This window comes from Prionailurus bengalensis, chromosome D4 (assembly GCF_016509475.1).
Source record: "Prionailurus bengalensis isolate Pbe53 chromosome D4, Fcat_Pben_1.1_paternal_pri, whole genome shotgun sequence".
NCBI classification, from domain to species: Eukaryota; Metazoa; Chordata; class Mammalia; order Carnivora; family Felidae; genus Prionailurus; species Prionailurus bengalensis.
In genome coordinates, this window is record NC_057359.1 from 1,873,262 (window position 1) to 1,885,417 (window position 12,156).

A 12,156-nucleotide genomic window follows, 5' to 3' on the forward strand; every position below is an offset into this window, starting at 1 on the left:
GCACAGGCGAGAACATCCAGTGCAATGATCAATTTAAATGGTGAGAGTGGACATCCTTTCCTTGTTCCTGATCTTATGGGGGAATGCTTTCTCCTAAGTGTAAGTTTTATCGCTGCCCTTGATGAGCACAACAAACTTCTGTTCCTTCTTTGCTAAGAGTTTTTATTGGGAATAGATGTTGGATTTTGTTAAATGTTTTCTGGGCATCTTTTGAGGTGATCATTTATGATCTATTTTTTTTTTTAGTCTTTTATAAAGTTTTTATTTTAATTTTAGTTAACATACAGTGTTACATTAGTTTCAGGTGTACAATAGAGTGATTCAAAACAATTCCATGTGTCATTCTTGACAAGTGGAGTCCTTTTTTTCTGTTTCAAGTTTATTTAAATTCTAGTTAGTTAACATATAGGGTAATATTGGTTTCAGGAGAATTTAGTGATACGTCACTTAGATCTAATACCCAGTTCTCATTACAAGTGCCCTCAATATCCACCCATTTAGCCCATCTCCCACCTACCTCCCCTCTGGTAACTCTCAGTTTGTTTCCTAAAGTTAATAGTCTCTGATGGTTTGCCTCCCTCTTTTTTTTTTCTTCCTTCCCCTATGTTCATCTGTTTTGTGTCTTAAATTCCACATATGAGGTGAATGGCGTTTTTTTTTTCCCCTTGTTAAATCAGGCTTGTATTTTTGTTAACATAATGCACTGACCTTATTCAGGTTTCACCAGTTTTACCTCCACTCTTTTGTATGTGTGGGTGTATGTTTGTTTAGATCTATGAACTTTTATCCCATGTACATTCCTGTAACTGCCAGTATATCCAAAGATACAGAATAGTTCCATCACAGGGATCCCTTGTGCTGCTCTTTTATAGCCACAGCCAACTCTCTCCCTTCTCTCCTGCCCTGTCTGGCAACTACTAATCTGTTCTCTTTCTCTATGAATTGTCATTTCAAGAATGTTATATAAAAGAAATCATATAGTATGTTAACATTTTTGGATTGCCTTTCTTCATTCATAATCTCTTGTGATCCATCCAAACTGTAGCATGTACCAATACTTCATTCCTTTTATTGCTGACTAGTATTCCATAGTATGAATGTACCACAGTTTGTAAAACCAGTCACCCACTGAAGGATATTTCAGTTGTTTACAGTTTGGGGATTTTATAAATGAAGGTGCTTTCAACATTTCTATATGGGTTTTTGTGTGAACCTAAGGCCTTATTTCTGGGATAAATGCTGAAGAGTGCAGTTGCTGAGTCATATAGTAAATAAATGTTTAGTTTTGTTAAAAACAACCATAGCCATGTCTAGAATGGTTACACCATTTTATCTTCCCACTAGCAACGTCTGCATGATTGTTTCTCCACATTCTTGCCAGTATCTGGTATTAGCCCTATTTTTTATTTTGGCCATTCTGACAGATTTCTAGAAATATCTCCTTGGTTAGTAAGAGTGAGGGGTTTAGTGCAAGCAGTTCCTCTCATGGAGAGCTGGGCATATCTGAGTCTGTGCACTGTATAAAGGATTTAGTTTCCTTGGAAAAGAGACTGGTGTTCTCCCTGTGGGTAAAGAGCTTATGAGGCCTCTGGTTATGGGTGGCTGTTGCTGTCATTTTGCAAGGTCTTTGTGGCATGTCCTTGCATCTCTGTTCATTCTTCCCAGACGATCTCTATCCAAAAGTGGTTGGCAGATGTATGTGTGTGTGTGTGTGTGTGTGTGTGTGTGTGTGTGTGTGTGTGTTAAGATCTGATCTGACCACTGAATGGATCTGGCAAAGATGGTCTAACAAGTGAGAGGAAAGAGACAATCTCTTCCTAGGTTGGCTCATGTGAGTGGTTGGCAGGCAAGGGCCCACGGACTCAGGTCTAGGGTGTCCAGCTAAGCATCTTCAGACACTGCATTTTAAGAGGGTAATCCCTGGTAGTTCTTCTCAGCTAAGCAGAGTCATGTAAGGTGGCTGACCACAGGAGCAATGGGTAGATGTGTATCATTACCTAGTGTATTTCTTCTTTTCAGATAGAATTTACTTACAGGAAATGCAAATTCTTAAGTTTGCTAGAGTTCAAACAATGTGTCTATCTCTACAATCCAAACTTTATCAAAATACAGATTACTAGCATTCCAGATAGTTCCTTATGGCCCATTCCAGTAAACTCCCACCCTAACCCTCAGAGGTACCTCTGGTCTTGATTTTATTTCATCATGGATTAATTTTGCCCACTATACAATTTTGCATGAATGGAATGATACGTATTCTTTTGTGTAGGCTTCTTCACCCAGTACAAAGGTTTTGAACTTCATCCATGTTGTTGCATACATTAGTAACCTGTTCCTTTTTAATGCTGCGTGGCTTCCCATCATGTGAATATACAACTATTTATCCTTTCTCCTTGGCAGACACCTTGATGGTTTCTAGTCCTTAGTTATTGTGAAAAAGCTGTTATTAGTAATCTTATGCTAGGTTTTTTGTTTTGGTAAGCCTATGTTTTCATTTCCTTTGGATAAAGACCTAGAGTAACGCCAGGTGTATTCGTTTTCTAGGGTTGCTGTAACAATTTACCACAAACTGAAAGGCTAAAACAAAAGAAATCTATTCTCACAGTTCAGAAGTTAGAAGTCCAAAATCAACCTGCTGGCAGTGTTGGTTCCTTTTGGAGGTTTGGAGGGAGAATCTGTTCCTCACCTCTCCTGGCTTCTGGTGGTTGCTGGCAATCATTCCTTGGCTTGTTGCTTTGTCAGTCCAATCCATGCCTTGTGACCACACAGCCTTCTTCCTTCTATGCATCTCTGTATCTAAGTCTCTCTCCTTGTAAGGACACCAGTCATTGGATTAAGGCTCACCCTAATTTGGTATGACCCATCTTAACTTGATCACATCTGCAAAAACCAGATTTCAAAAGAAGTCCTATAGGTAGAAATGAATTTTGGTGGGATACCATTCAATTTGATACACTGGGTCACAGGGTTACACTATATGCAGTATTATGAGAAATGACTATTTTCCAAACTGGCTGTACCATATTTCACTTCCATGAACACATAAGAAGAGAGTGACATTTGTCTCACAACTTCCCCCACAGTTTTCACCTTATCTGTGATGGATATGTAGTGGTTTCTCAGGGGATCTTTAATTTCCATTTCCCTGATGGTTAAGTGTTGAGCACTTTCTTTGTGCTTTATTCTATATCTTACTTTGTGAAGTATTTATTAAATCTTCTTCCAGTTTAATGCATTTTAAAATTGTTGAGTTCTAGGAATTCTTTATTAATCCTGGATACCAATTTGTCATATGTACATTTTGCAAACATTTTCTTAGTCTGAAACCTTTCTGTTCATTTTTTAAAGTTACTTTTGATAAGCAGATGTTTAATTGAGGAAGTCTAACTTTTCTCCTTTAAAATTTTTATTGTCATGAAGATAATTTATATTTTCTAAATGCTATATAGTTTTAGCTTTTAAGTCCATGATCCACCTTGAAGTAACTTTTGTGTATGGTGTCAGGCAGGAATCAAGATTTTACTCTTTCATATGGATACCCAGTGGCTCTAGCATCAACTGATGAAAAGACTTGCCTTCCCCTCATTGAATTGCTTTGTTGAAAATCCAATGGCTAAGTGTGGGTCTGTTTTACACTTTCAGTTCTATTTCTTCAATAGAATAGCCCTATCCTTAAACAAACCACACTGTATTACTGTAGGACCATCAGAAGTCTTGAAGTCAGGTAGTGGAAGTACTCTCCCTCTCTCTGTAAGTCAGGTAGAAGTTTTTCTTTTTTTTTTTTTCTTTTTTCTTTTATTTTAGAGAGAGTGAGATTCCAAGCAGGGTCTATGCTCAACCCCCTCCTTGCCCACCCCCCGACATGGGGCTTGATCCCATGACCCTGGGCCAAAATCCAAGCCAAAATCAAGAGTCAGATGCTCAACCAATGGAGCCACCCAGGTACCCCTAATTTTTCTTTTTAAAGACTGCTCTGGGTAGTGTAGGTCCTCTGCATTTCCACTTATAAGATCAGTTTCTCATAAAATTTGGGGTCTTTTGTGGTTCCATATAAATTTTAGGATTGTTGCTGTTGGTATTTGATAGGTATTGCATTAAATGTGTAGATTGCTTTGGGTAGTATAGACATTTTGACAGTATTTGTTCTTCCAATCTGTGAGCATGGAATGTTTTTTTTCATTTCCTTATGTTGTCTTTAATTTCTTATATTAGTTTTATAGTTTATCAAGTTTTTTATAAATAGTTTTTAATAGTTTTTTTATAGTTTATAGTTTTTTACAGTTTTTTATAAATATAGTTTATAGAATTTTATAATATAAAATTCTTATATTAGCTTTATAGTTTTCAGGTACCTCTCAAGTTTATTCCTAGGTATTTTACTGCTTTTGGTGCAATTGTAAATAGGATGGTTTTCTTAATTTCTCTTTCTGCTGTTTCACTATTGGTGTATAGAAATGCAACAGATTTCTGCACATTGCTTTTGTATCCTGCAACTTCACTGAATTCCTTTATCAGTTCTAGTAGCTTTTTGGTGGAGTCCTTAGGGTTTTCTATGTATACTCTCCTGTCACCTATGTTATTAGACAACATACAGAAAAGGAATTCAAATTGGTAAGTAGTAAAAGCTTTATTTCTTCCTTACCAATTTGAATTCCTTTTCTGTATGTTGTCTAATTACTGTGGCTAGTACTTCCAATGTTTTGTTGAATAAAAGTGGTGAGAGTGGGCATCCTTGTTTTGTTCCTGACCTTAGGGGGAAAACAGTTTTTACCCCATTAAGGATGATGTTTACTGTGGGTTTTTTATATATGGCATTTATTATGTTATATCCCCTCTAAACCTACTTTGTTGAGGGTTTTTATTATGGATGGATGCTTTACTTTTACAGATAATTTTTCTGTGTCTACTGAAATATGATTTTTATACTTTCTCTTATTGATGTGATGTATCAAATTGATTGATTTGCAAATACTGAATCACCTGTGAATCCTGGGAATAAATCACTTGATCTTGGTGAATGATTTTTTAAATGTATTGTTGGATTCTCTCTGCTAGTACTTTGTGAAGGATTTTTGCATCTATGTTCATCAGAGATATTGGCCTGTAGTTCTTTTCTTTGGTGGTGTCTTTTCTGGTTTTGCTATCGGGTATACTGGCCTCCCAAAATGAATTCGAGAATAGGTTAACTCTTCTTTAAATGTATGGTAGAATTTGCCTGTGAAGCCATCTGGTCCTGGACTTCTGTTTGTTGGAAGTTTTTGATTATTGATTTCAATCTCCTTGCTGATAATTGGTCTCTTCAGATTTTCTATTTCTTCCTGCTTCAGTTTTGGTAGGTTATATGTTTCTAGGAATTTATCTGTTTCTTCTAGGTTGTCTAACTTGTTGGCATGTAGTTTTTCATAACATTCTCTTACAGTTCGTGTTATTGTTGGTTACTATTTCTCCAACTTGTGATTTTTTGATTTTTTTTTTTTTGATGAGTTTGACTAGAACCTTTTCAGTTTTCTTGATGTTTTCAAAGAACCAGCTCCTGGTTTCACTGTTTAGTTTCTGTATCATTTATTTCTGCTCTAATTTTTATTCTTTCCTTCCCTCTGCTGGTTTTGGGTTTTGGTTGTTCTTTTTCTAGCTCCTTCAGGTGTAAGATTAGGTTGAGATTTTTCTTGCTTCTTGATGTATTATAAACTTCCCTCTTAGAACAACTCTTGCTGCATTCCTAAAGTTTTTGGACCATTGTGTTTTCACTTTCATTTGTTTCCATGTACTCTTTGATTTATTCTTTGATTTCTTGGTTGACCCACTTATTGTTTAGTAGCATAGTATTTAACCCTCATGTATTTGTGGTCTTTCCAGATTTTTTCTTATGGTTGATTTTTAGTTTCATAGGGTTGTGGTTGAGAAAAATGCACGGTATGACGTCAACCTTTTAAAATTTGTTGAGACTTGTTTTGTGGCATAATATGTGATCTATTTTGGAGAACATTCCATGTGCAGTTGAAAAGAATGTGTATTCTATCTTGTTTTAGGGTGGAATGTTCTGAACATATGTTAAATCCATCTGTTCCCATGTGTCATTCAAAGCCACTGTTTTCTGTGGCTTTTCTGTTTGCTTTTCTGTGTTTGGAGGATCTGTCCATTGATGTAAGTGGGATGTTAAAGTCCCTTGCTGTTATTGTATTACTATAACATAGTTCCTTTATGTTTGTTATTAACTGTTTTACATAGTTGGGTGTTGCCATATTGGGTGCATAACTATTTACAATTGCTAGATCTTGTTGGATTGTCCCTTTTATTATTATATAGTGTACTTGTCTTTTTACAGACTTTGTTTTATAGTCTATTTTGTCTGATATAAGTACTGCTACCCCAAGCTTTCTTTTGACATCCATTTGCATGATATTCTCTATCCCTTCACTTTGAATCTTCATGTGTCTCCAGGTCTGAAATGAACCTTTTGTAGGCAGCATATAGATGGGTTTGTTTTTTTTTAAATGTATTCTGTCACCCTTCTGTCATTCTTTTGATTGGAGCATTTATTCCATTTACATTGAAAGTAATTATTGATAGTTATGTATTGCCATTTTGTTACTTGCTTTGCGGTTATATTTGTAGTTTTCTGATTCTTTTGTGGTTTGTTGGTTTTCTTTAGTGATATATTTAGATTCTTTATGTTTTGCTTATCTATTACTGTTTTTTGTGTGGTTACCATTCAGTTTATATCTAACATTTTCTGCATCTGTAGCAGTCTATGTTAAGCTGAGGGCTGCTCAATGTTAAACTCATTCTTTACTCCTTCCCTCCATGTTTTAGATATATGGTGTCCCATTTTATATCCTTTTATGAATGTCTTGACTGATTTTTTTACAGAAATACTTATTCTTAGTATTTTTGTGTTTACTTTTCACACTCTCACTTATCAACTTTCCTTTCCACTGAAAGAATTCCCTTTAACATTTCTTGCAGGTCTGGTTTAGTGGTCACAAACTCCTATAGTTTTTGTCTGGGAAATTCTTGTTCTCTTCTTCTATTCTGAACGATGGCCTTGCTGGATAGAGTATTCTTGGCTGCAGATATTTCCCTTTTAGCATTTTGAGTACATCATGTCAACCCCTTCTGGCAAGTTTCTGCTAAAAAATCTAACAGCCTTATGGAGTTTCCCCATGTACCTGTCCTCTTTTCTCTTGCAATCTCTAAATTCTTTACCACTGTTTCTTGCCGTTTTAATTGCTATGTATCTTGGTGCAGACCTCCTTGGGTTGATTTTGTTGAGGGATCTCTGTGCCTCCTGAATCTGGATTTGTTTCCCTCCCGATTTAGGAAATTTTCAGCTATTATTTCTTCATATACATTTTCTATCCCCCCCCCCCACTTCTTCTGGGATCCCTATAATGTGAATGTTACTATGCTTGATGGTGTCACTGACTTCCCTAACGCTATTCTCATTATGGAGTATTTGTCTCTCTTTTGCTCAGCTTGAGTGCTTTTCATTACTCTATCCTCCAGGTCGCTGATATATTCCTTTCCTTCCTGTTGCCTATTCCATCTGTTGTATTTCTGGTTTCATTTATGGAGTTCTTCATCTCTGATACGTTATTTTTTATCTCTGTGTTAAGAATCTCACTGATGTCCTCCATTCGTTGCTCAAGTCCAGTGAGTATCTTTATGGTCATTAATTTAAATTCTCTTAGCTCTCCTACTGTGTTTTTATCATGGTCTTTCATTTGGGACATATTCCTCTGTCTCATCTTGTCTGTTTCTATGTGTTAGGAAAGTCTGCAATGTCTCTTGCTCTTGAAAGCAGTGGTTCTATGAAGAAGAGGTCCTGTAGTGTCCCCTGTTCACCAGGACCTGGCGCTTCAGGGATGTCTCCTATGTGTGTTGCTTGCATCCTACTATTGTGTCTGAGTAGCTTTTCTTTTCAGTCCAGACTTCACTCATTCTGCCTGTTATGGGCTGTGCCTGCTCTGTGGTGTTAGGGAGACTGAATCAGGCTGGCTCTGAAAGTGGAGTGACCGTACGAGGGCTCAAGAGTGGGATGGCAGTATTAGCAAAATTTGCATTGAGCCACTAGTCCTAGGCTATAGATGCCATAAAGCACGGTGGTGGCTAGGAGCGTGGTGCACATTGGCAGTGGCGAGGGGTAACGCAAGCAGCTGAGGTGGCAACAATGGGCAAATGGCAGTTGACATGTGATAGACGGTCATGGCATGTATGATGTTAACAAAATTTGCATTGAGCCATGTGTCCTAGGCTAATCCCCCAAAGCAAGGCAACAGCCAGGGGTGCAGAGCACAGGAGTGGCTGTGACCTGGGGTTCTGCAGGAACTGGGCAGGGCATGTACACTACATTAGCAAAATTTGCACTGAGCTCCTAATCCTAAACCAGATCCCCCAAAGAAATGCAGGCCAGAGGGCCATGGCACACAGGGTATTAAAAGAAATTTGTGATAAGCCCAGGGCCAAGGCCAGCAGGATGAGCAAGTCCTCAGGAGAATACATGGACATGGCACAGTGCTAGCAAGTGTCCGTGCAGCCCCACTTCCCACAGGTGGCCCCGTGTTTATGCTGGGCGAATGGGGGAAGGAAAATGTCACCTGCCAGTTCCTTTGTTCCCAGAGAAGTCTCCTCAGCACACTCCAAAATCAGCATAAACAGATCTCCCTCCTGTTGTGCAAGCTGTCGCTTCTGTGTTGACTCTCCTTCGGCTGCACTTTAGGGGCAGGCCCTGGTTATCACTCACCCAGTGCTGAAGTGGTTGACTTTTAAAGCTCTAGGCTCCAAATCCCACTGGGTATACAAACTCACAGAATTCAGCTCCTCTGGTTTTCCAGGCAGGATGCTATGGGGATTTCCTTTTTCTGTGTGGGCTTCCCATCCCCATGACCACAGCTCCTCATTGCTCCTTTTGGGCAGCTCCTGACGACCGTTACTGTCCTTCATAATCTCTCAGAGGTGGCTGCTCTGTTTAGTTGTGGAGTCTGTTCTGCCAGATCACTCTCCAGTTTACTGATGTGGATGTGAGTGACACCTAGTTGTAAACATGGGATGGGGTGAGCTGAGGTCCTCCTACTCCACCATCTTGCGCTCCCTGCCCCCATGAATCACATTGTTTCTTAGTGGAAGCATATATACATTTGTGGATTAACGTTTGCATTAGCATTGATTATGTCTTGCAAGTGAACTGTATTGGTGGAAATGTGTAACTCTAATGGCAGCAGTTTATAGGGCTGGGCTGGTGTTAGAGCTGCCTCATCATGTGTATCTTCTGTGTTGTAGTAAGATATGCAATAATGTGTCAGCAAAGGATGGAAAGTAGGTATGTAAAGGAAGTCTTGGTTGTGAGAACATCGGAGCAATGACTGCTGGGCAGGTACAACCAACCTTTCACAAGGTGCCTGTAGTGATTCTGACCAACATTTTCTCTCCAGCAGAACCAGGAACAGAATTCCAGCCATGTGTCCATTCCTGCCCGGTGGCCTTTTCCAGTCCACAGTTCCTTCAACAGTACGTGCTGTGCGGTCACCTTCCTCAGATCTTCCCAAGCTCATATGCAGGAAGCCCCATCTCAACGGAAGCTCCAAGCTGCTCAAGTGAACAAGGAGATGAGGAAGAGATAGAAGGAAGACTTGAGCTGAGTGGGGTTTCCCGGGTGCTCTTCAGATCCTCTCAGGGTCGGCCAGTAGACTGGGTGGAAGGCAAAAGAGCTGGGGGAGTAGACCAGGGGATGTGTCCTGAAGAAGCAGACCTTTCAGCATCTGGAGCAGCCATGTGTGGGAAATACAGACTGGGACTTGGTCCCAAATCCAGTCTCTTAAGCCTCCAGAAACATCACGTATGTCCTGAATGTGGCAGAGGCTTCTGCCAGAGGTCAGACCTCACCAAGCACCAAAGGACACACTCAGGAGAAAAGCCTTACAGCTGTAGGGAGTGCGGGCGAGGCTTTGGCCGCAAGTCCTCCCTCACCATCCACCAGAGGAAACACTCAGGGGAGAAGCCTTATGTGTGTCGGGAGTGTGGCCGCCACTTCAGGTACACATCCTCACTTACCAACCACAAGAGGATACACTCTGGGGAGAGGCCCTTCGAATGTCAGGAATGTGGGCGAGGCTTTCGCCAAAAGATCGCCCTGATCCTGCACCAGAGGACACACTTGGAGGAGAAGCCCTTTGTGTGTCCCGAGTGTGGGAGAGGCTTTTGCCAGAAGGCATCGCTCCTCCAACACCGAAGCTCACATTCGAGTGAAAGACCCTTCTTGTGCCTTGAGTGTGGGCGTGGTTTCAGGCAGCAGGCACTGCTCCTCAGTCACCAAGTCACACACTCAGGGGAGAAGCCTTATATCTGTGCTGAATGTGGGCATGGCTTTCGCCAGAAGGTCACCCTTGTCAGACACCAGAGGACACACACAGGGGAGAAGCCTTACCTGTGCCCTGAGTGTGGCCGGGGCTTTAGCCAGAAGGTCTCCCTCATGGGACACCAGAGGACACATACAGGGGAGAGGCCTTACCTGTGCCCTGAGTGTGGGCGTGGCTTTGGCCAGAAGGTTACCCTCATCAGACACCAGAGGACACATACAGGGGAGAAGCCTTACCTGTGCCCGGAGTGTGGACGTACCTTTGGCTTCAAGTCGCTTCTCACCAGACACCAGAGGACACACTCAGGGGAGGCGACTGATGTGTACAGAGTGTGTGAGCAAGGACTGGGCCAGAAGTCTCACTTCACCTCTGACCAGAGGACACACTCAGGGGAGAAGCCGTGCGTGTGCAGTGAGTGTGGGCGTGGCTTCGGGTTCAGGTCAGCCCTCATCAGACACCAGCGCACCCACTCAGGAGAGAAGCCGTATGTGTGCAGGGAGTGTGGCCGAGGCTTCAGCCAGAAGTCTCACCTCCACAGACATAGGAGGACCAAGTCTGGCCATCGCCTCCCACCTCAAGAGCTGCTCTCCTGACCTTTCCTTTCCTCACGGTTGTGAAGATGGCAGAAAGCGCTAGGAAATGTTCCACTTTCTTCAAATGCAGTGGAGGGGAAAAAAATGTGTCTTCAATGATTGTAAGATCATTAATTTATGGTTTATTTTCTGTACTAGCGATGGCTTTGATTTGCTAAAGCTGCCATTAAAAAAACGCAACAAACTTGATGGCTGAAGAACAGTTTTCACACAGTTCTTGGGACTGAAGTCCAGGATCAATGTGTGTACTTTGGTTTCTACTGAAGCCTCTCTCCTCAGCTGGCAGATGCCTGCCTTCTTACTGTGTCCTCACATGGCCTTTGTGCATGCTCTTTCCTGGTGTCTCCCCCTCTTCTAAGGATACCAGACTTACTAGGTTACAGCCCCCAATCTATGACCAAATAAGGTTGCACTGGGGGGTTCTGGCTTCAATGTATGAATTTGGAACAATTCAGTCCATAATACTCAGTCCTCCAAACCCCCAAAATTCATGTTCTCACATCCATAGAATATTTAAAAAATTTTTTTAACGTTTATTCATTTTTGAGACAGAGAGAGACAGAGCATGAATGGGGGAATGTCAGAGAGAGAGAGGGAGACACAGAATCTGAAACAGGCTGCAGGCTCTGAGCTGTCAGCACAGAGCCCTATGCAGGGCTCAAACTCACAGACCGCGAGATCATGACCTGAGCCGACGTCAGACGCCCAACCCACTGAGCCACCCAGGCGCCCCTCACATCCATATTCTTTTTTTTTTTTTTTTTAATTTTTTTTTTTTTCAACGTTTATTTATTTTTGGGACAGAGAGAGACAGAGCATGAACGGGGGAGGGGCAGAGAGAGAGGGAGACACAGAATCAGAAACAGGCTCCAGGCTCCGAGCCATCAGCCCAGAGCCCGACGCGGGGCTCGAACTCACGGACCGCGAGATCGTGACCTGGCTGAAGTCGGACGCTTAACCGACTGCGCCACCCAGGCGCCCCTCACATCCATATTCTTAAAAGCTCCCAAAGTGCTGACCCATTCCAGCACTGACTCTATCCAAAATCTCATGTAAATCAAGTGTGGGTGAGGTTAGGGGTATATTTCATTTTGAGGCAAAGTTCCTCTCCAGCTGTGAATCTGTGAACCAGACAAGTTACCACCGATGTAGAATTTGCATTCCTTTCCACAGGGGGAAAGAAGAAAAAATTGATGGGTCTCAAGCAC

General features: G+C 41.4%; 1 protein-coding gene and 1 long non-coding RNA gene across 5 annotated transcripts in view; one reads left to right on the forward strand and one right to left on the reverse strand.

Moving 5' to 3' along the window:
- Positions 1 to 11,137, forward strand: part of ZNF169 (zinc finger protein 169) — a 47,493-nt gene extending 36,356 nt beyond the window's left edge. For 3 of the 4 annotated variants that reach the window (XM_043566923.1, XM_043566924.1, XM_043566927.1), the window contains exon 5: positions 9,432 to 11,137. In XM_043566923.1, coding sequence (XP_043422858.1) covers positions 9,432 to 10,948 — 1,517 coding nt within the window. In that variant the 3' untranslated portion in view covers positions 10,949 to 11,137. The remainder of the gene's footprint in view (positions 1 to 9,431) is intronic. The other variant, XM_043566926.1, reaches the window with a different exon arrangement.
- LOC122475190 overlaps positions 1 to 12,156 on the reverse strand; it is a 70,090-nt gene that overhangs the window by 33,785 nt on the left and 24,149 nt on the right. The window lies entirely within an intron of this gene.